This window comes from Phallusia mammillata, chromosome 5, assembly GCF_965637545.1.
Source record: "Phallusia mammillata chromosome 5, kaPhaMamm4.hap1.1, whole genome shotgun sequence".
NCBI lineage: Eukaryota > Metazoa > Chordata > Ascidiacea > Phlebobranchia > Ascidiidae > Phallusia > Phallusia mammillata.
In genome coordinates, this window is record NC_137256.1 from 14,232,066 (window position 1) to 14,255,358 (window position 23,293).

The 23,293-nt window shown below is 37.1% G+C and overlaps 4 protein-coding genes across 5 annotated transcripts; 3 read left to right on the forward strand and 1 right to left on the reverse strand.

The window, feature by feature from the left end:
- Window positions 1–1,091: 1,091 nt before the first annotated feature.
- Window positions 1,092–2,093, forward strand: LOC145229580 (uncharacterized). Its single transcript, XM_080094928.1, has one exon. The coding sequence runs from the start codon at window positions 1,092–1,094 to the stop codon at window positions 2,091–2,093; it is 1,002 nt and encodes a 333-aa protein (XP_079951054.1).
- A 1,086-nt stretch (window positions 2,094–3,179) lies between these two features.
- On the forward strand, window positions 3,180–8,514 carry LOC145230754 (protein Cryzl2-like). The gene is made up of 11 exons (XM_080096279.1): window positions 3,180–3,341; window positions 3,433–3,496; window positions 5,393–5,480; window positions 5,567–5,678; window positions 5,915–6,027; window positions 6,085–6,194; window positions 6,302–6,460; window positions 6,687–6,788; window positions 6,845–6,991; window positions 7,055–7,136; window positions 7,204–8,514. The coding sequence occupies exons 1-11, from the start codon at window positions 3,266–3,268 to the stop codon at window positions 7,270–7,272; spliced, it is 1,122 nt and encodes a 373-aa protein (XP_079952405.1). The 5' UTR covers window positions 3,180–3,265; the 3' UTR covers window positions 7,273–8,514.
- LOC145230752 (protein FAM91A1-like) lies at window positions 8,434–20,364 on the reverse strand. Of its 2 annotated transcripts, XM_080096276.1 has the most exons (17): window positions 20,257–20,364; window positions 19,910–20,087; window positions 19,721–19,834; window positions 19,418–19,614; window positions 19,190–19,343; window positions 18,972–19,117; window positions 18,776–18,906; window positions 18,533–18,609; window positions 17,579–17,718; window positions 17,373–17,524; window positions 17,142–17,301; window positions 16,876–17,082; window positions 16,108–16,221; window positions 15,756–16,038; window positions 8,942–9,059; window positions 8,816–8,885; window positions 8,434–8,747 (listed from the first exon to the last, which is right to left on the reverse strand). In XM_080096276.1, the coding sequence occupies exons 1-17, from the start codon at window positions 20,326–20,328 to the stop codon at window positions 8,628–8,630; spliced, it is 2,433 nt and encodes an 810-aa protein (XP_079952402.1). In that variant the 5' UTR covers window positions 20,329–20,364; the 3' UTR covers window positions 8,434–8,627. The 2 variants fall into 2 exon arrangements, with proteins under 2 accessions (XP_079952402.1, XP_079952403.1); XM_080096277.1 differs by lacking the exon at window positions 8,942–9,059 and having other exon boundaries at window positions 8,626–8,747.
- LOC145230753 (uncharacterized) lies at window positions 10,049–11,522 on the forward strand. The gene has a single exon (XM_080096278.1). It carries the CDS (start codon window positions 10,083–10,085, stop codon window positions 11,466–11,468), a length of 1,386 nt encoding a protein of 461 aa, XP_079952404.1. The 5' UTR covers window positions 10,049–10,082; the 3' UTR covers window positions 11,469–11,522.
- Window positions 20,365–23,293: the final 2,929 nt, after the last annotated feature.

Below are 23,293 nucleotides of genomic sequence, written 5' to 3' on the forward strand. Positions count from 1 at the left end.
AGTAAGGGACATCGTTGAAAATAATTTTTACGTTGATGATTGTTTGGTATCTGTGTCCTGTGTGGACCGGGCCATAACTCTTCGCAAAGATTTAGCAGAATTGCTCTCCCGCGGAGGATTTCGCCTCACCAAGTGGTTAAGTAATAAGAAGGAAGTTTTGGAATCTTTTCCCAAAGAAGATCTAGCAAAAAATGCCCAGTCGTTGAGTATCGATGCATGCGTGGATGAGCGCGTGCTCGGCGTCAGCTGGGAGGTCGCAGCTGATGAATTTACGTTTCGTGTCGCTTTACGACCCATGCCTGTGACCCGTCGCGGGATTTTATCGATCATTAGTTCCGTGTACGACCCCTCGGATTTGCAGCCCCTGTTTTGATCAAGGGTAGGCTGTTATGGCAGGGCTTGTGCAAACGGGGACTTGGTTGGGACGAGACTGTCTCCCAAGAAGAATCGAATAATTGGAGTTCATGGACCGATCAGGTTCCGGGATTGGAGAAAGTTCGAGTTTCACGATGCCTCCGGCCTACCGGTTTCGGAAATGTGGTATCTAGAGAGGTTCATCATTTTGCTGATGCTTCGACTGTTGCGTATGGCGTAGTTTCTTACCTACGCGTTGTGAACGAGAATGAGCAAGTCCATTGCAGCTTTCTGCTAGGAAAGGCTCCGGTCGCACCGTTGTCCACCGTGTCTGTTCCACGACTGGAATTGACTGCTGCTGTTTTAGCAGTAAGACACGACCAAACCCTTCGAAGAGAATTGAATTTGACTGATTGCAATTCAACATTTTGGTCAGATTCTACTGCAGTGTTACAGATTCTGTACAATTGCAAGAAAATATTCCCCACGTTTGTTGCCAACCGCGTTGCTGAGATTGAGCGACACAGCGACATCAAGCGCTGGAGGTATGTGCCGACAATAGTCTGAACCCAGCAGATGACGCTTCGCGCGGTTTGTCTCCTGGAGAATTAGCTTTAGGGCGCTGGTTGGTCGGGCCAAAGTTAATCTGGAATAGTGAAGACGAATGGCCTGATTGTCCTGTGCAACTACCAGATATACCAGAAGAGTTTTTGCCGGTGAGGAAACAAGAATTGTCGATGCATTGTGTTGTTGGTTCGCCCACGGCTGCCACAGATCGACTTATCAAAAGATTCTCGTCGTTTTACCGATTAAAGAAAGCTGTAGCTTGGTTGTTGAGATACAAGCTGTTCCTACTTCAACGGATTGGGAAAGCAGTCGGTGAGATTCCTGTGACTACGCTATCTACTGAAGAGTTACAACTTGCGGAAGTGGAGCTTGTAAAGTACGAGCAGCGAATTAACTTTCCAGCTCTTGTTGTCACTCGTGAACAGCGTGGAACGTTTAGGAAACAAGACTGTCCGCGTGCTTTAAAGAAACTGAACCCTGTGCTTTACAATGATGTTCTTCGCGTTGGAGGTCGCATTGGAAAAGCTAAAGTGGCGTATGATACGAAGCATCCTATAATTTTGCCCTGTGGTTCCTCTTTGACAGAACTTATTGTACAATGGCATCACGAGTCCATTGGCCATTCAGGCACTGGGCACACCCTTGCAGCAATTCGTGGCAAATACTGGATTGTGAAGATCGGCGTTGTTGTACGCCGCGTGCTAAACAAATGTGTCGTCTACAGAAAAAGGGCAGCGAAACCAGCAACGCAAATGATGTCGGATTTACCTGAGCATCGCCTACAAACTGATGAACCACCGTTCACAAACGTCGGTGTGGATTATTTTGGTCCGTTTCATGTGAAGCACGGTCGAAGCAGTGTCAAGAGATACGGTTGCCTTTTCACGTGCTTGTCTATTCGCGCGATCCACATAGAAGTCGCGCACGACCTTTCAACCGATTCATTTCTAAACGCCTTCAGACGTTTTATTGGCCGTCGCGGGATGCCCCGTTACATTCACAGTGACAACGGAACAAATTTCGTCGGTGCCGAAAAGATACTCCGTAACTCACTAAAATTGTGGAATCGGCAGCAGATCGATGAATTTCTGCGACAAAAGGAAATCGCCTGGTCGTTCAATCCTCCCGCCGCTAGCCACATGGGCGGCGTGTTGTACGTATTTTTACATTGATTTCGTTTATTCAGAAAACCGTATTGCAAATATCTCTAAACCTGTGTGGTGTAAAGAGAGAATGCGAGTTTAAACTGAAAGGTCGCGTGAAACAAAACAAAAGGGATTCAACATATTTACTCGATTGTGAGTCGCGACTTATACATTTTTTACCCTGTAGCCTAGTTTGTGCGGGTACATTTTAATATCATACCGATACTATTTCTGCACCCATTATATTTGATTAACAACGGGTTCTTCTGTACAGGTGTACATACGCTGTGTTGGGTAAAATTCTTTGCGTGACCAACAATTGTTGACAAAAAGTTGCACTATAGTTACAGAAAGAAAGCGCATGAAACAATCGTGCATAACTTCACCGCATACGGCTTACAATCGAGGCGGCCTTACATCATTTTTTGATACCTTTACATGCGACTTTTAATCTAGGGCGGCTTGCAAATTGCAATCGAGTAAATACGGTATTTAAAATTTTATTGGGTAGGTGAAAAAGCAACCTATATATCGGGTTCGGGGGTTTCCCGTCACCATTCCTGCAAATTTGTTTACCGCGGCGCCCATTTCACTAAAACTGACCTTTGATTACTTTGTCGCTGATTAACAAAATAACCTGCGTTTTTTTGCTGTGAGCAAAAGTTTGTTAATAAATTGATAATGTGTTGTTGATAAAATACTGGGTTTTTGACAACCTTTGACGGGCTTTAACTCATGGGCGCCGGCAGAAAATTTTGCAAGAGGGGGCAAATTTTGGCTGATACTTTACCGCATCAAGCATAAATCGTGTACCTCACAATTGAGTTGCCTAAAAGTTAAAGCATTGAACGATTTCACAAATCCCCGCTGCCACTTTAATTAGGTTTGCTGCTAAATATGTTAAATTGAGGTACACTGAAATTCCAAGGGGGGGGCAAGTGCCCCCTCTTGGCCCTACGTGGCGGCGCCCATGCTTTAACTACATAAATGAAATGCAAACAGGTGCGTTCTTTAGCGTAGTCTGTAGAACATGGCAGTTTCCGACGAGATATCCATGGTAAACTGGGGCAATTGTACAATTTGTATTTTAAACATACATTCTTTTCAGATTTTTAGATATTAATGAAATCTATTTAAATTTACTGTAAAATAATCATTTATCTTGTGTAAATAAACACTGTGCAAAAAAATAATCCAATATGTTGAAGAAATTTGTTGTTAAATGTCCTCCAGAAGTTATTTTGCGTCCAATTGCAAAAAGAACAACACTGTCAGGTATCAAGATTTGAATACTTTCGTTGCTGTTTGTTTAAGCAGCCCTTATTTAGTTTTATAACATGTAAACACAAATTGCTTTAACTCTCAGGTGCTGGAACCACTACAGTCTTCAGCAAAAGCCCTGTTATGAGCTCGAATTTTACACAAAGAAGGTATGTACAGTTTGCTGTGTTGAACCATAAACATAGTTTACAGTTGTATTTGATATTGTATAGGGTTAACTGATACCCAGTTTTCAATTTGATACCAGTACCTGATATATTTGGCCAATACCTGTACTGTGATCCAATTCAATACCCCATAATTTACTTTATAATCTCATTTCTTTTCTGGTCAGGACTTTTCCATATTATACTAGTGCAGTGCACAACCTTTTCGCTATGACGGCCGCATTTGCAGGTCTTTATTTCACCAACGGCTGCTAATTACCTGCTTGCTTGTGTTTTAAAATTACTGATGTAAATATATACCTATATATATATATATATATTATATACCATCTAATGGCGCCTAAAAAGTCTAGATTAATTTCTAACTTGATGCACAGATTGAGCTGAACAGTCTGACGATCAGTCTTAGCTGTTTATGATGTCATAGTCTATATTGTGACGCTTGTGGAATCTGCTTTTTAGCATTGTTTGCACACAATAGGCATAAAGAAGTCTGATACTAGGCTAGTAATACTCTTCTAAGTTCCACAAAATGTGTTTAGATCAGTTTATATTTTGACTTTCGTTTGACAGTTCATGAATACAATTCGAATAGTTGATGTTAACTGTTGCACTAACAATTCACGAATACAAAAACTTGAGTAAATTCATTCGAATACAATTCGAATTTTTGTAGGTCGTTCCCAACCCAAGAATTTGCAAATTCGAATACACAATAAATTTTTACGAATGCTATTCGACTTGTTTTTAGCCTTTGGCGACATAAGACTCGTTAAATTCGCATAAATAACTACAATTTTACGAATACGATTAGAATTGTCGATTACCTCCAGACTAGGAGAATATGTTGCCACATATTTTTGCCAAATAGATTCGAATACAATTCGATTTGGCAGTGAATGAGACCTGATTTGACAAGTTTTTGTTTATGTTACAAAACAATGACACATAGAACTTTGATTGTGACATTACATAAATGCTATTGTGTTACCAAGCTTGCAACATTAGGTTGTTCTCAGCATGTGACAGGTGAAGCATGTTTTGAAAGCAAACATATGTAAATTTGGGGAAATTTATATGTGGGGATTTAAATCAGTTATGCCAATGTGGCAAAACAAAGCTTGTTGGTTTACATATTTACAAATTAATTTGCAATTCATAAACCCAAATGTTACTTTTTGTTTGAATACTCTTTTAGTTTCGGGGCGGTTTTATTTCCTTTATAACTACAAATACCCGAATCAGTGCATTCAAATTGTTTGCTTCTTACAACAATTGAACAATTCGTGAATACAAATAACTAAAACTATTAATTCGAATTACTACATCTCAAAAAGTATGTAAGTATTCATGAATACGAATACACACTTGGGGTTTATTCGAAAAGTATTCGAATTACATGTTGTTGTTTTTTGGTCAACTATTCATGAATGCAAATACTTGACACTTTTTATTCTAATACAATTCGAATTGATGTCATTAAAACATTATAAAACAATTCGTGAATATGAATACTTGACTCGCATTATTCGAATACAATTCGAATTGCTGGACTTTAAAAAGTGTGTAAGTACTCGTGAACACAAATACATGCTTGGGTTTTTCGAATAGTATTCGAATTACATGTCGTTGTTTTTTGGTCAACTATTCATGAATACAAATACTTGACTTGTTTTATTCGAATACTATTTGAATTGCTGTCACTGAAGTATTCATGAATTCGAATACAGTCATGGAGGTATTCGTAAAGTATTCGAATACAGGACGCTTGTATTCGACCCCATGTCTGATCAGTGCAGATACAGTGCCATCGAGCCAACCCTGAATAAATGAAAAATTAGTTTACATTTGTGTATGATGCAGTGACAAATTTTGCAGGCATTTTAAGGCTGCAATGTGTACAGAGATTGACAAACCATTATCGATTGGGACAAAGGAATCACAGATGGAATTGTCCTCTGGTGAGGTAAGATAGCACACTACTATTAGGCTCGATATGAAACAAGATGGTTAAAAAAATTCACAACCATTTCATGTTACAATGTTGATAAGGTTCGTGTTGAAGTTGCTGCTGCTGGAATAAACTTTGGTGATATTTTGATGACAAAAGGAACCTACCAAGTCAAACTTCCTACACCATTTACACCAGGAAATGAGATGGCTGGTAAATTTTGTGTGAACTACTGTAGATACATTTAGTTTTTTTTCAAGCGTTGGTAGATTTTTTGTGCATGTCGCTCCATAGGGTTTGCTCCATAGGGGGCATCGCTCCATAGGGTGCATTTCAATGGAAAATCACCTGACAATTGACCCAAATTTTTTGGTGGTGTTGATTCAGTGCAGCATATGAATGATTTTGGTTTCCATGTGTTGGTTCATTTGTTACAAATATTTTTCAAGGTACCATTCTTGAGGTGGCTGATGATGTTGTTGATTTCAAACCAGGGATGCGAGTGGTTGGGTTAGTCAACTCGTTTGGGGCTTTTGCAGAGGAGGTTGTCACTCAAGCAGAGGTAAAGTGTTTTCTATTTTTAGTTGCTCTCAAACACAATATTGGCAATCTTTATTAGTCACTGTGGATGATTCCTGATGAGATGGAATTTACTGATGCTGCAGGATTTATTGTATCTTATGGAACTGCAATGTTGGGACTAAAGCATCGGGCCAACATTCAACCAGGGTACCTATACGCATATGATCTGTTTTTCACCTAGAACTTCAATTCAAGCTATTTTGCATCGATGTTAATGGGAATTTAGGGTTCGTTTAATCAACGTATTTGTGCAGCGAGCATTTACTTGTGACTGCTGCAGCTGGTGGAGCTGGACTAGCTGCTGTTGATATTGGTAGCCATGTACTGGAAGCAAGAGTGATAGGTGCAGCTGGCACTGAAGAAAAATGCTCCCTTGTAAAATCATATGGAGCGGTGGATTGCATAAATTACACGCAAGTATATTAATATGTTTAAATCTATGTGGTGAATCATTGTATTTAAGTTTCATATCATTTTCAGAAAGGGACACATGTTGTTTTAAATTTTTATTTCAGTTACTGATAGGTTTACTTATTGCCTGTAAAATTTAGGCGGTATCATGGGACTTGTTTTACCATGCCACCCTTTTGGTCTTTAGTTTAAAATTGTTAAATGTATTTGATGGTTAAAACTTTCTAGCACTGAAAATGTCCGAGATCGCACAAAGGAAATATCTCCAAAAGGTGCCAATGTTGTGTTTGACACTGTTGGGGGAAAAATATTTAAAGATGCCCTCAGAAGGTAAGCATTCAATTAAAATATCAACAAATTTCATTTCTTAAAATTATTTTTTGTAGTATTGCATGGGAAGGCAGGTTACTGGTGATTGGATTTGCCTCCGGTGATATACCAAGTATTCCAGCAAACCATCTTTTAGTAAAAAATGTTTCAGCTGTGGGATTCTACTGGGGTGCTTATTCAATGACCGACCTAACTAAATTTAGGTTTGTGTATTGTTATTTTGGTAAATATAAGGTGATATTTTATTTCTGCTAATTTATTCCCAGATGGAGTGTAGATGAATGTCTCAGGCAATACCGTTTAGGAAAATTAAAACCACACATTTGCAAAAAGTTTGATTTGTCCATGGTAAGTTTTATCCAAAAACTGTGCATGTACTTAATTTTTCAGTTTAACTATATACTATGCTGTGCAGATCAATCAGGCTCTGGACTTTGTAAAATCACGGAAATCAACAGGAAAAGTAGTTCTTGTTATTCGCTAACAATTAGAAAGCAATGTTATCACAGACATTTTGTGAGTTGTTATATTAATTGTGCAATTTTCTGTGTTTTTGTTTAGCATACTGAATCATTCTTTTGACTGCTTTTGTGTTTAATTCTTATTATAGTTTAATTCATTAATGATTTAATTCATAAAAAATCTACCATTTCAAGTCTGGTTTATAATGGCCATCTTTTACCCAAATAATGCATAAGCTTTCAAAATTTGCGCTAGTGCAATTGAACCATCTATATGGCAGTTTTTAACAAAAAATGCAACAGGGCTTATGGCAATTATTTGCACAACGTGCCGGTCAAAATATTTGTTAATTTTTAGAAAATGTGGTGGTCAAAAATATGTAATGCTTATTAGTTTCCATTGAATCAAAACACTGCACATCTTAACATCACTGGTCTTATTTTTTTATTGCTATGTTGCCTTGGTTTCAATTTTAATGCTCTAGATCTAGAAGCTAGGCACAGTGTTGTGAAATGTTTTGTACACATTACCATCCTACAGCTAGTAATTTGAAACAATAAACTTGAACCGATTAAGCTGATGATTGTATACATATCTAGTCTAAAAAACTATTTTTTAAGTTGGACAATTTATCTTTTGCCACATCTAACAAACACAAAAATATCAATACTTCATTTCAGCAACTGCACATTTGGGCATTTGCAGGTTTTTAAAAAATGTGCGCACTTTTATGTCCAAAAACGCTTGCATCCCTGTCTCAATAAATGGAATTATGTAGTGGTCTGCTTCATTTTAAAAAAGTCATCTATTGCCATGACACACTAACTACACGGTTCCCTTGCAATTTTTGTTTGTAAATTCCATGACTTTTCCAAAATGTTTCAAGAAAAAAACCCCGAATTTCCATAACCTTAATCGAAAAAAAATTATGAATTTCCATAGTAAAACTAGAAAAAAGACTTTAGTGTATGTAGCCAATTTACCATACTTGCAACGAATATACAAACGTTACGTAATTTGAAATTCCTATCTCTATTTGGCATTTTCAGGCGCCAAATTCCATACTTTTTCAAAAGTTGATTGTTTCAAAACTTTTCCAGGCCTTAAAAATACAAATTTCAATTTCATAACCTTTCCAGGTTTTCCATACCCGCAGGAACCCTGTAACTAAATGACAATGAAAAATGATTCTTTGATTCTTTTCCTTTCTGTTTATATTGCAATGCATTCAAGTTGAAATAAACACTGTTGACAAAAATAAATGCGATATTTCAAACTCTGTAAACTAGTAAAATGTGTGTAAAAGTACAGAAACATTATTAAAAAAGAATTGCAGTTAATAATTAACAGCCTAAAAATGTTTAAGGCACAAAAGTATTAAAACAAAAATTTGTTCCACAACTTGACTTTCTCCTCTTTAAACATAAGACACTGTTTTGGCAATTCCACTGGACATTGTTCACTTTTTGTAGTCGATGTAGATGGAGCATGTTTGGCCTGTTTGGATACATATATATTTGTTCTTTTTTCACCAATTTTATTTTGAAATGCGAAAAAATACGAACCTGACATCTTTGCACAAAACAAGCAACATTTTCTTTTATTTGATTGTTGAAATGCTGAAGCTTAGATAACCTGTCAAAACACAAATGTCAAAACAAAACAACAACATATTTTTCAAAAAACTTTACCCGTTTTTACACAGATGCGAAGTGACAAGAGCATTGCAAACATCCCTGTTAAGTTTGTCATCAAACAGGGGAATTCCAAAGTAAATATTTAAAAGTTCAACATGTTCAACAGTAATTCCTGCAAAACCATACTGATTTAATCTAGAAGGGTGGCTTAGCACATATTGCCCTTGCATATGCACTATAACACATATTTTCTACACTTATTTTATATTGGGTCCCATATCATCCATTGTCTTTTATAACCTTGGTTGTTTCTGCAAGCAAAAACTCATGGGTCCCCACACATGCAAAGTTGTAAATAATACATTTCAAGAGATAACCATGAGAAAGTCGGGTGTTGTAAGGTAAAACACAGTGATCGGTACTGTGCATAAATAAATATGCTTTATGGAGTACAAACTATTTAAATTGAGTCAATTTATACATTTTTGAAGGTTTTCTATTTTATGGTCTATCTGAGAAAAAAAGTATTAAATAGTGAGAAAAAAAGCTAAAACACAACAATCAGCTCCTATAACACAATAATACAGGGTGTAATACAGGGTCATGTAACAGCTACAGGGTTGCACACAAGAATCAACACCTATAAATGGTGCACTAGACAAGCTGTCCAAATTTCATTTAATTCAGACATTGTTAAACAATTGACCCATTTCGGGGGGCTAGTGGGGTAAATGTTGGGGTGACAAAGTTGAAGATAACAAACAACTACTATAAGTAGCACACTCTATAAGCTGTCCAAATTTCATCCAATTCGGACAATGTTTAAAAAATTCACCCTTTTTAGGGGGCTAGAGGGGTAAATATTGTGGCTACAGGGTTAAACACAATGATTGACACCTATAAATGACAAATTCTACAAGCTGTCCAAATTTCATCTAATTCCGACACCGTTTAAAAAACTCACCCATTTTAGGGGTTAGTGGGGTAACTGATGGGGTTCAACACCCAAAAGTATAAAATATGAAATCACAATGACCCAGTTAACAGTCATGTAAAATTTTATCAAATTCTGACAATGTTTAAAATTTTGACCACTAGGGGTGTTATTAGCCACATTCGTCAATGCTTCTGACGTCATAAGGCTGTTAACACAGCATTCTATGTTGGCGCTCGTAGCGAGCGGACGCAAGCAGCAATGGAAAAAGGTCCTAGTTTTGCGCAAGTTATACAACAAAGAGGTGGGGAACGGTTAAAGAGACCCACTTGCATGAGCTTTAAAACAAGAAGTCAAAGCAAAAGAGAAGATGTTGTCAATATGATAGAAAAAGAAAGCTTTTCAATAAAGAAGCTGGTGGGAATATCTGAACGAAAGGGAAATTTAGTGGACGTGACGTGTACCACAAGAAAAGCTGTACTGGAGTTGTATGAAAAATTAGTACAAGTTGATGAAGTATATTCGGTAAGACTGTATGAATCCGACAACTTAAATGTGGCGGTGGGTTGGGTACCTATACCCTTTCCTAACGAGGAAATTAAAAACGAATTTGAGAAAAGATATGGTGATGTAAAAAATATCCAACACCGGAAAGATAAAAAAGGACTATTAACTGGAATGAGAATTCTCACTCTTGACAGAGCCGATGTGGAGAAAAACCCAATCCCAAGCTATGTTACGATGAACGGATATGAATTTTACTGCACGTACAACGGGCAGCAAATAACGTGCAAATACTGCACAAAACCTGGGCACAAACAACAAAACTGCCCTGAAAGAATAAAAGACTACCCAAAACTGGAAACTCGCCAAAATGTAACCGCGAAAGGCGTTGATTGCCCCGCCACCGATAAGAGTGGCAACAAGGGCGCTGGAGAAGATAAGAGTTCAGACAAGCCGATTGGGGAACCGCTAGATTTGGACGCCGCCGACACCTTCACCAAAACGGGTGAAATTGAGATAAGCAACACAGAAACAAGGTTGCCTGAACCAAAGGAAATTAGCAAGCCCCCTATGGAACTAAAGCAGGGTTCGTCGAGAAAACGCCATGAAAGAAGCCCAACTGAACCAAACCTGCACCAAGCAAAATCAATCAGCCTTAGCGAGCTAAAAATCCCCATTTCCTGCCCAGTATGCGATGAAGATGGATACGTGACAGAGAAACACACCAGTTTCTTTTGTTGGAAATGCTCGTCGGAGTTTAACATTGCCACAGCGTGCTGCAACGAACTGGACCGATTTCTGGTCCCGGATAAGGAGGTGACAACGAACTGCACCATCTGCAATCAACCTATGAGGAAAATGCCCTGCTGTCACAAGTTTCAGCCCGAGTATCAAACCGACGAAGGTACTTTCGAATGTCTGGAATGCGAAAGGTACGCGATGTTTTGTGTGTGTAAAACCGTTAACGCAATACCCAAACGAACCATGACGACCAACTGTCTAAACAACTATTGCAAGTACACAATTGTTAATTGTAACTGTGGGAAGAAAACCTGCCAACTTTTGGGGCCTAACAAACCCTATCTTTGCGAATGCGGCTTTGAATATGAATTTGACATCGAAATAGGTGTAGAACGCGTTTAAATGCCGCTTTCTATCATAACTTACAACGTTGCTGGGTTGCAAAACCCCAAGAAACGAAGAAGTGTGTTTTATTTTCTGCGTCAGGAAAAAATTGATATAATTTGTCTACAAGAAACGCACACATCCGCATCCTGCCTCAAACAATGGGAATTAGAATGGGGTGGGGAAATTATAGCCTCGCACGGCACAACAAAAAGCAAAGGAGTGGCGGTATTGTTCTCCAAGAATCTATCGTACTTAAAACACAAAGTGATAGTTGACAATCTTGGGCGCTTTGTTATCATAGACCTTGAAATATCTGACCAGCGTTTAACACTATGTAATGTTTACGGACCTAACAAAGACAGCCCGCATTTTTACGACAACCTGTTTAGCCGCTTGGAGGAGCAACGCGCCGAAAGCGGAACAGATGAATTTATTTTAGCCGGGGACTTCAACTGCGTACTTAATGATGAAGTAGATAAAACCGGAGGAAAAACTACGCATAGCAACCGCCGCGCGAAAAATACAATTTTACAAGCGATGGAAAGATTTGAGTTATACGACGTGTTTCGCATCAAAAATCCGACTCTAAAACAATACACTCGCACACAAAAACACCCACACACAGCAAGTCGCATAGACTTTATACTCGTCACAAATACACTTCTGAACAGGACCACCCAAATTCAAATAGAACCAAGCACACAATCAGACCATTCCATCGTCAAACTCGTAATTAATCTGGATAAAATACCTAGGGGAAGAGGGTATTGGAAGATGAACACGTCCTTGTTGGACGACGCAAAATTTGTAAAAAAAACTAAAACATGGATCGCCGAATTTATGAAAACTAACGATAATGGGTCTGTATCTCCCCAAGTCCTCTGGGAAGCACTAAAATGCAACCTAAGGGGATCTATTATCAAATACGCTTGCGAAAAGGGAAAAAAATTGAAAGCCCAACAAACAGAGCTAGAAAATAAACTTTCAGAAATGCAGAAATCACCCCAACCCCATGACGAACGCACGACGAGCGAAATCGCAATAACCCAACAACAATACGACAATATTATTGAAAGATACAGCAAAAGCGCAATAGTAAGAAGTAGGGCGCGGTGGGCAGAATATGGTGGCAAAAACAACTCATACTTCCTAAATCTGGAGAAACGAAGAATGGAGAAAAAGGCCATTACTAGATTAAACTCAAACTCCAAAATAGAAACAGACCAAAAGACTATTCTACAAGTTCTAAAAGACCATTTTGAAACGCTGTATAGGGCAAATAAAAACCCGTGCCGCACTACAAATGATGAAATGAACGACTACGTAAACAGTGTAGGGTGTCCAAGATTAGATAAGGAAAACGCGAACGCGTGTGAAGGGAAACTGACTGTTGAGCAATGCTATGAAGCATTGAAGACAATGAAAAACAACAAATCCCCGGGACTAGACGGCTTTCCGGCGGAGTTTTACAAAGTATTTTGGAAAGATATAAAATGTCCGTTGGTTAATGCATTTAACCATGCGTTTGAAACAGGTGCCTTTTCTGGGCAAATGACTTGGGGGGTCGTAACTTTAATCCCAAAACCAGAAAAAGACCTTTTATACGCCGAAAACTATCGTCCTATTACCCTATTGAACGCAGATTATAAAATAGCTTCTAAAGCCATCAACAGTCGCTTAAAAAAAGTACTACCCACGATTATAGCACCTGAACAGTCGGGGTTTGTAAAAGGTAGATACATAGGAGATAATATAAGAACGCTTTTCAACATTTGGGATCATATTTCTGAGCAAGGATTGCATGGGGCCCTACTGTTTTTAGATATATGTAAAGCATTTGATTCAGTGGATTGGAACTTTGTTAACATAGCTTGTTCCAAATTTGGATTTGGAAAAGATATGTGCAGATGGATTAAAACATTCTATGTTAACTCACAATGCTTGATCATTAATAACAACCACATGTCTACCCCTTTTAGGATAGAAAGAGGCGTTCGACAAGGGGATCCGCTGTCCCCTTCGTTGTTTGTTATAGCCATAGAATTCCTGGCCTTGTCTATTAAACAGAACAAAGCCGTAAAAGGAATTAAGGTAGGTGCAAAGGAAGTTAAAATTTCGCTTTTTGCGGACGACTCGTTACTTTTTCTAGACGGTTCAGAAAAAAGCTTTCGTGCAGCTTTTGCAGAAGCAAAGGAATTTGGCAAACACACTGGCTGTAACATTAATCTTGCGAAATCATGCGCCATGTATATAGGCGAAAGACAACCTAACGCCAATCACCACCTTTCTTCGGAAGGTCTTTCATGGCCAAATACGTTCATAAAATATCTAGGCGTAAAAATTCCAGTGATTAGAAACAAAACCAATCTGTTTTCACTCAACTTTGAATCTATAGGAAAGGAAATTGAAGCTGTAACAAAACCATGGCTAGCAAGATCACTCTCGTTATTAGGACGAGTAATCATTATCAAAACCCTTGCTATACCCAAACTGCTGTACAAACTGAGCGTTTTGCCCATTAGTATACCGCAAAAATTTCTGAAAGAAATTAAACGAAAACTTTTTACTTTTCTTTGGGGCTCCAACTGGGAGAGAGTCGGCAGGAAAATATTGTATTGTAGAATAGAGGACGGTGGCGTGGAAATGATAGACCTAGAAGCCTATGCAAAATCACTTCGTTTCTCCTGGATACGGAAACTGTTTGATGCTGACTATGTTTCTTATTGGAAAACAATTGAAACTAGTATTACTTCACTAAACGCCATGATCTGCATTGCAGCCACCAATTTAAAACTCTCGCACAAAGAGGTCACTAAACTAACTCCCCTCTCGACATTCTGGTCATCGATTGACCTATGGAAGGAATGTGTAACCCAATTTTGGAAGCAGAACACAGTTTATAACTACGGTATCTGGTTAAACAACAAAGTATTATTCAAACGAAAACCCATCGCCTTCGAAAGTTTTATAAACGCTGGTATACTAAAGTACCAACAAATTATAGACAACAATTTAGACTATCGCAGCTTCAAAAGCGTTTGCGAAAATTACCAATTGATAAACAACAATCAAAACCATGCAAACTACCAGTGCCTTATTGCGGCAATTCCAACAGCTTGGGAAGCATACACACCTGACAAACCAGACAGAGAAACAGTCCTGGACAAAATACGGACAGGAATAAAAGACAAATTATCCACAGCCAAAAATGCGTACGAGTTCTTTGCTTCGGGTAATAAACAGCAACCGATCAAGCAGCAACAAAAATGGGAACTAATTCTACAAGGGGCGCCCCTAAACTGGTCAGATATCTACAAAAACTTGCACGAATGTACAATGGAAACTAGACTGCGCTCCTTCCAAATTAAATTCAACTTAAGAGCCATTGTTCTAAACGATAGGCTTTATGGATTTGGGATTGCGGAGGCTGATGTGTGCACATTTTGTGGTGTGTGCAGAGAAACCATGTACCATTTATTTTGTGATTGTATTCATGTCCAGGTATACTGGGAAAGCGTAAGTGCCTGGATTGACAGTGCCATGTGTAATCGAATCGACCTTAACAATTGTATAAAACTCTTTGGAATCCACACTGAATGCTTTGAAAAAGGTTTTTTGAACTTGATTAACTGCTTGCTTTTGATTGCTAGATTTGTTATTTACAAAAGTAAGATTCAAAAACTGAGGCCAAAGGTGGAAATGTTTGTTTATGAGATGAAACGTTGTAAGTGCAATGAAAAATTTGTTTCTCGAAAAAATGATACTATGTGGAAATATAGAGTGAAGTGGAATGCCCACCTGCGCTAATGGCTATATGTGTTTGCTCGTTATAATCGTCTTTTTGTCGTGATGTTTATGCGCAATAAAAAAAAAGTACTTGGGAAAAAAAAAAAAAAAAAAAAATAAGGCTGTTAACACCCCTCCAACTGCCTACTGCAAAACATCCACCAAACAACCCACAAGCACAAGTAACATATGTCTGGTTGCCTTTATACCATCACACAAAACTAACGTTTGTGGTGCGCACCAACCACATTTTACATTTTTGGGGCTAGCGGGGTAAATACTGGGGTTATCATGACAAACGAAGCAGATGGCACATCTACATAACTATATCTACCATCTGTGAAAGTTTCATCCAAATCCATCAATCATTTCATGGCAAAAGAGGGTGGACAAACTTCAGGGAGGAAAGAAAAAAAAGAAAAAAAAAAATCGAGTAAAATCAAGATGTGTCCCCTTCAGGGAAGGGGACCCATAATAAATGGTTACATAATTTTTTTACTTGGGCATATGGTTTACCTTGTAAGTCACTTTTTTCAGACAAGGTTGAAACCAGAAGTGAAATGTAACCACATGAACTTTCCAGGCCCAACACTTTCTTCAGTTTTTTAACGATAATGTTTTCATAGAGCCAGTCAATTCCACTGCCCTGTTCAGTGGCGATTTTGTGTTTTGTTTCAATGTTTGCTGTGATTGTATTTGATGTTTTGTCTATGCTTGCCACCGATGCCTCATAGTTTTTTTCGATTGTAGGAAATGGAAGATGGGCAATGTAGGTTTTTAAGCCTTGTCTTTGGAAGCCCTTAGTATAACATGAAATTTATTTAAAAATTCATACATCTTAAATTGTGTTGCTAAAGTGCACCATTACCTGAATAAGAACTGCTGAGTGAATTAATGCTTCATTCAACATTGAAAGTACATTTGCAACTTTGGCTTCTACAGGTTCATGACCAACTGAAGTAATGAGTATTGTTTCATAATCCTTGAAAAATATAAGAAATATAAAATTAAAATAACAAAAAATATCTCAAAATTGTAAAATTTAATCCACTGAAAAGGCAAAACAGATTAACAAGAGCATACAATATCGTGGAGTAGAAGGGGTAATTCTAACTAAAACTTACAAAATGCATTTAAATACTTTGCAATGCATCAATCACTCGCCTTAGGTATTTAAGTAAGGATAGCTGTTTTTTAAACTTAACATTTTCAAGGCCTATGCGTGAATCAGAAAAAAAACAGGGATCAAAATTTAACTTCAGATTAAATACTTAAAGAAAAAACTGGAAAAAAAAAACTGTGGGTCCTGAGTAGTTAATCGAGATAAATATTGAATACAAAACACTTGAATGGTCAGATCAGAATCTGACAGTTCAATATCTTGTGACCCTAAGACATGCTTCATTGCAAACATTAAAAATGTATTAGAGTAAAAGTGTTTCAGCTGCATTAGAAAGTTTTTGACAACCTTATGGAGTCAGAATTTGACTCCAAAGAAGTCAGACCATGTACCAACTGACTTTGCAACCCCGCCACAGCTTCACACCCATGTCACATATTTAATATGATAAGATTGAAAGTATCCATAGATACTTTAATTTTTGTACTGCAACTACTGGGATATATTTTGTCTTACCATAAAAACTGATGGAAGTATACGCAACTTGGTTCCCTTTGTGAGAAACAGACTTGGGGGGCCGTACCCGACAAGATCATACAGATACAACTTGAACCATACTGAATTGACCGCAGCTGATGGGGGCCCAATCAAGAAAAAATCACTTGATGATGGAATTTCTTGCACATTTCCAAGTGGAGCCATCGCAAATGCCATGCTGTATTTCTGTAGGAAAAGTTACAATGTGTAAAATATGCTTGTAGTTTTTTGACTCTTTAAAATACTTTGTCCAAAAGACGTCCAAGAGTTGCTGGGTCAAGTTCACTCAAACTTTCACATCGCAATAGATCAAGACCAATTTCCAGTTTCTTGTTTAATCCCTGTTTCTCATGATCAATCAGATGAGAGAATACTTTGTTGTGACGCAGACACCGTATAGTTGTTCTGCAGAAACAACAGAATATGCTTAAAAATTACAACAAATATATACCACAAAAACAATGCTCTTCAAAAACCTTAAATTAATTGTGTGTTCAAAGTATCGGTGAGCATCCCCCTCGTAGCCTTCCAACCTTTTCACCTTGTCCAACTCGACTAGAAAGTTGTTTAGGGACTCATCTGTTAACTTTCCAACCTCAAACAATGTCACAGCATGATTTTTTAAACCCTACAAGAATTTTTTTTTATTCTGTGGTAGTGATAATTTTTTTGCATTACCTACAGATGACAAATTTCCCATCATCAGAAAAGCAGTAAGACTTGAATCAAACAAAAATGCAATTCGTTTTCCTGGTGAACAAGTCAATTCTGATATTTTGTTTTTATGTTGTAAATCATTGTCAGTGCTTGTGGATTGTATCCCTATAAAAATAAATTTGTACTAAATTAGAGCCAACAACTTTCAAATAGTTTTTATTACAGGCATAACAGACTAAATCTGTCGTTCCCAACCAGGAGGGAATTTTGTAATTTGTAGGGGGAATTTGTGTCACAATATAAATCTCTTGGTTGTCTGTGCTATGTGTTATTGCTGCATTTGCTATACAGTCAAGTGGGGGTAAAAAAAAACTATTTTTTGATACTTTGTTGCCAAACTTTTATTTTAGGCAACACAAGGTCAGTTTTTCTTCCCAACAATCTGTTGGGACTACGTTTATAGTTATGTGACAAGTTTTTGATTTTACTAAAAAAGAAACAAAATATTTGACAAAAACAGTTGTTGTTTTTTAACCCGAAAAAGGTATAAAAAAAACAAAAGAAAAAAAGACAGAGCTTTGCACTTGTTTACGATATTGAGCTGACTGTGACATCATTTTGTTTGTGTGATATCGTGATTTATATAATGCTAGATTTTTCGATATATTCTGGAAGTAATGATGTTAATGTAAACGATATTTTAGCAAACTAAATTTGTAGGGGGAATTAGAATGGAATATCGACTAAAAGGGTGCACAGGACAAAAAAGGTTGGAAACCACTGGGCTAGATGCTTGTCAAATTGCACAGCATTTTATGTGGAAAAGAGAAAATAGCTTAACACCCCAACTAAAGAGAAACCTTGACAATTGGGTTACATGAGATTTTGGTCAAAAAAGTCCTATTAGGCATTATTTATGTTTAGTTAACCATTCAATAAATACTTATTTACTGTAATTTGGAAAAGAACATGAGCATACCAAGTTCCTTCAATTGATTTTCAAATACTTTCATCACTGTCGAAAGATTAGAAGTAGAGTTTTGAATTTCCTTTGAACTTTAACAACAAAACAAACAGGTTGTGACTGGCTGTTTTAACATACCAGAGCCAGGAAAAAAAACCTTTTACAGATAATTTAATGTTTTTAAATAGGCACAGATGTTTTTTCATTCATTTATACATTTGGTTGGTTGTTCAATACAACGAAGAACGACACACATACTCTGTTTGTGATTTTTGCTGTTTGGCTTCTTTGCTTTTCCAGGATGGATGTAAGTTATTCCTTGCATTAGTAATACTTGCATTAAGTTTCATTTGTGCAAACCCAAGACGACAAAATATTCCAACTGCATTCTGTACTTTTCAACAGAGAGTTGTAGAAAAAAAATATAATTATGCATAACAAAATGTGAAAAAACCTCAGCAATGGGCACACTAATATCCAAAACACTCGCAAGTTCCTTTATTGTCATTCTTTCATCAATAGAGACAAAAATTTTGTACATTAAAGTTTCCAAGTAATCACCAGAAACACGATTCATGACAAAACCTTCAAGTGGTGGAACTGTGTAGGATGTTTAAAATAATTTAACATTGCAAATTCTAATAAAGTACATCATCCTTAAATATATATTACCTCCAACACAATCATCTTGATTCAAGGGTATTTGCAAGAAAATTAGACCTCTGCTGTATAGTAGTTGCAATAATTCATAGTCAAGTTCGCCTGCAGGGCATGGTCCTTTGTCTATCAGACCATCAACAATTGTTTTCATTTTTAGAGAACATCGCTGAAAGATTTTGTGTATATGGATTAAGTCACTTCAAACCATTTTCATATCTGTAAATTTACAACATTGCCCACCCTTATATCCTCTTCCGTAATGTAACTAACATGTACATTCCACCATGCTTCAATATTAATTTGAGCAGGGGTCTTGGGCAGTTGCTCTTTCGTGCTAGGTATTTTTCGAAACATTGAAAGTCGGTATTTACGGTTAATCCGTAGCTTGTTCATGATATCAATGTACTGATTGCGTCCAATTCCAAGTATTCTCAAAGCTGTACAAAAAAAACCTGTTACTTGACTCCAAGCTTAAAGGACAAAAAGCAAATGTTTGGCCAAAAGGCCAAAATGCCAAAATGCAACAACTATTTTAAAACTTACCATCAGCTGCTGTGAAATTTGGCAGTGAATCATAACTTTTTTCTTGATTCATAATTTCCTCCATCATGTTTATGTAATAAGAAAATGGAGTAACTCTTAAACCCACCATTTTGGCTGTAAAGGAAAATAAAACAATTAATAAAGCATGAACTACACATAACGGTTCATATATTGCATTTGATAACTTGCTTTGCAAATGATATGGATATAGCAACAACTTTTTCTGTGAGTGTTGCAACACAGTTTCATAATACTTTCTTTCATCTTTAATAACATGTCGAACAGCTGATGTCTTTGTATATCGAAGTTGATGATTTAAACTGTATTCAACCACCTCCTCAATATACAACTGAGGATCTCCAACAGACTGCAAGTACATAAAAAAACACTAGTATTTCAAAGGAATCTAAGCAAGCAATTAAAATTATTATTTGTAAGCTGATTACAGAATCACCGATATTTAAAAAAATGAACTTGTGTACATAAACAAAACCTGTAAAAAATTTTTCACTAACACAACCCTAATAGTTTTGCACCTTTTTGACAGAATCTGGTAGTTTTCTCCAGGAATATCCATCTTTAATGTGTTTTAAAACTTCAGCATTCATCTAGCTGTTACGTTTCTACTTAATTAATAAAAGAAGTTTTATTATTTTCATCATTACAGACCAACATATATAAGAAAGTCAAATGAATTACTATAAGGCCATATTTCTGATTTATATATCCTTGTTTAATAAAAGCACATTTATAATTGTAAAATATTGTTATGACATGAAGGCACTACAATATATTAATTGATTATTATCACAGAAACAGCAAAAACGCTAAAAAAGAAAGAATAGCATCAGCAAAAATGATAAAAGGTCTTTGCTGCATACAACTTATTTGTTATGCCTGTTTTAGAATTGCAAATTATCCACCCATCAAAAGAAGTTATTGAATTAATATTGCCTGGTCATCAACGTAATTAGTGTGAATTTTCCCCTGTTTAACTTGTTAAAATTGCCACGTGCAAACGTTTTTTTAACTATTCAATTCCTTTCTACAAAAAGCGTCTGAGGTCTGAGCTTTTGTTGCGTCACATATACCTTAAATCTAATCCTTTTGCCTGTCCTTAATTTTATCTTTTACACTCGCGCAAACTGATATGATATGTCGAATTAAACTAAGAAACCGATTTTCGATATTACTTGCAATTCAGTATTTTTGTCGTGGCTTGCATGTTTGCAACTTTTGCTCGTTTACAGCTCATTGTCACGCATCAGCTGCACTGTACAACAAACTATACCACCACCACCACCACCACCACCACCACTGTCTAAACCAGGGGTCTTAAACACGCGGCCCTCCAAGGGTTTTTGTGCGGCCCGCGAATAACTTTTAGAAGTTATGTGTTCTACTCAGGCGGTATACCCTGTCAAATCAGTAAGTTTGCATAATGCAATTAATCTCTCGTAGTGGTATATGGAACATTTTAATGCAGGGGTGTGCAACCTGCGGCCCGCGGGCCAAATGCGGCCCGTTGATAAAGTTCGTGCGGCCCGCGGAGACTCTGGAATTTTCTAATTTACTGGCAAACGAGTCCAATGATCATATATTTTTGAGCACAATAGCACATTGGTGCGCCCGGTGGTATTTCTATGCGACCTGGCAATAATGTGACTATAAATAAATGCGACTTTTACTTGTTAACTCAATATAAGCATATTTGGTATGAAACAAATTAAATTCAGCTGGGGGTGCGGCCCGCGATCTGATCATGGTAATTGTATTTGGCCCCACGGTGAAAAAGGTTGCACACCCCTGTTTTAATGGCATGATCGAAAGAGCCCATCTTAAGAATCAGCAATCGCAATTGTTGTGTCACATTTTCTCCATTGTTATGCCATTGTTTCCACACAAAGCAATAAAGCACAGTTGGCTCTTTCAACTTGCTACACTGTATATTTGTTTGTTATTTATTAACATTTTAATAAAGTTATTTTTTTTTCTAAAATTAATGCCTTTAATGAACGTTTCATTTTTTAAGCACGCAATATGTTTGTTGTCATGTTACACTGTAACAAATGTTTTGATAGTGCGGCCCTCGACTTACTAAAAAAAATGTTTTTGGCCCTAAAAGCAGTTGGAGTTTGAGACCCCTGGTCTAAACCACAACAGAGGTCGTGGCCCCGGTGCACATTCTGCATATCCATGTTGCGACCTGCAACATGCCGGTGAACATGTTGAACATCACTGTATATACGGAATATTGCTAAGTTTGATCAAGAATTACAGCTCCACACGTGGTAAAATTACTTTTGGTGCTATTTCTGTAATATTTAGTCCAATTTGGGGTTTGTTAACATGTTCAACATGCTGACGAAGGCAGAAAACATGTTGCACATCACCGGATATACGGATTATTGCCAAGTTTAATGAAGAATTACAGCTTCACATTTGGTAAAAATACTTTTGCTACTGTTTCCTGTAATATTTTTTCCTGTAAACTCAAATGTCCTCCTTTTTGAATTTTCTGTATTTACTAAATAGCTAAATAACAATTGCGCCTTTAAAACCGGCCAAATAGTGCGAGTTGTGGTCATGTCATTGTCAATTAAAATTCACATAGTAAGTTAAACTTCATCCAAGTTGATCTATTATTGACAGCGTGAAATTCGTCAAATCTTGTGCCTTAATTTTCTTTGGGCACAAAACTAACTGTTAATGTTTTTTGTCGGGAATGTGTCCTCCCTTTTGGTTCTGAAAATATGGTAGGCCTAACTTAAAGGTGCAACATGTCAACCGCCATGTTCAGCATCCTCAACATCAATGTGCATTGTACAATATCGAAGCATCGATGTACAACATATGTCAACCCGCCATGTGCCACATGGCCAGTGGCGGATCGTGCCTAAAATTTGTGGGGGTGCTGCTCCAAATTTTAGCCTTTATTGAACATATATAAGTTGGCAATATATAGACAAGCTACATTTGTAGAAATACAAGTAATACAAATCTTAATTAGAAACTCCATTGTGACGTAATGTTTGTTACGCAATAATGTACACGAGTGTAAACAGCAGACGGTATCATTGGGGAATTTTGTTTACTTGCATGGCGACGGGCCAAACACAATAACATGCAGTAATAATGTGGCACAAAAACACATGTAACACAGATTTGAAACGAAGCGATTGTAAATACGGTAAAACACAACAAAAATATAAAAAAGTAATAGTAAGAATAGCTATAAATGAGTCGAAAAAGGTCGAAGTATTTGAGTTAGACAACATTAAAAAATATGGTCATGTTACATTTAAGTAACTTATAGTCACAGTCAGCGTTTTCAACACATTCTATGACACTTCACAGATTATTGTCACAAAAAACAACTAGCCATACAACTTTTTATTGGTATCATAACTGACAAATTTTACAACCACATTACATTTGTGTCAGAACTTGTTTATTTAAACATCTTTTCTTTGAATTTTTGTTTAGACTATTAATTGTCTTTCAGTTTCTTAACTGCTATACTTGCTGCTTTTTTGCTGGCAAATAGCTTATAATTCCTTTTTTTAAGTGCAA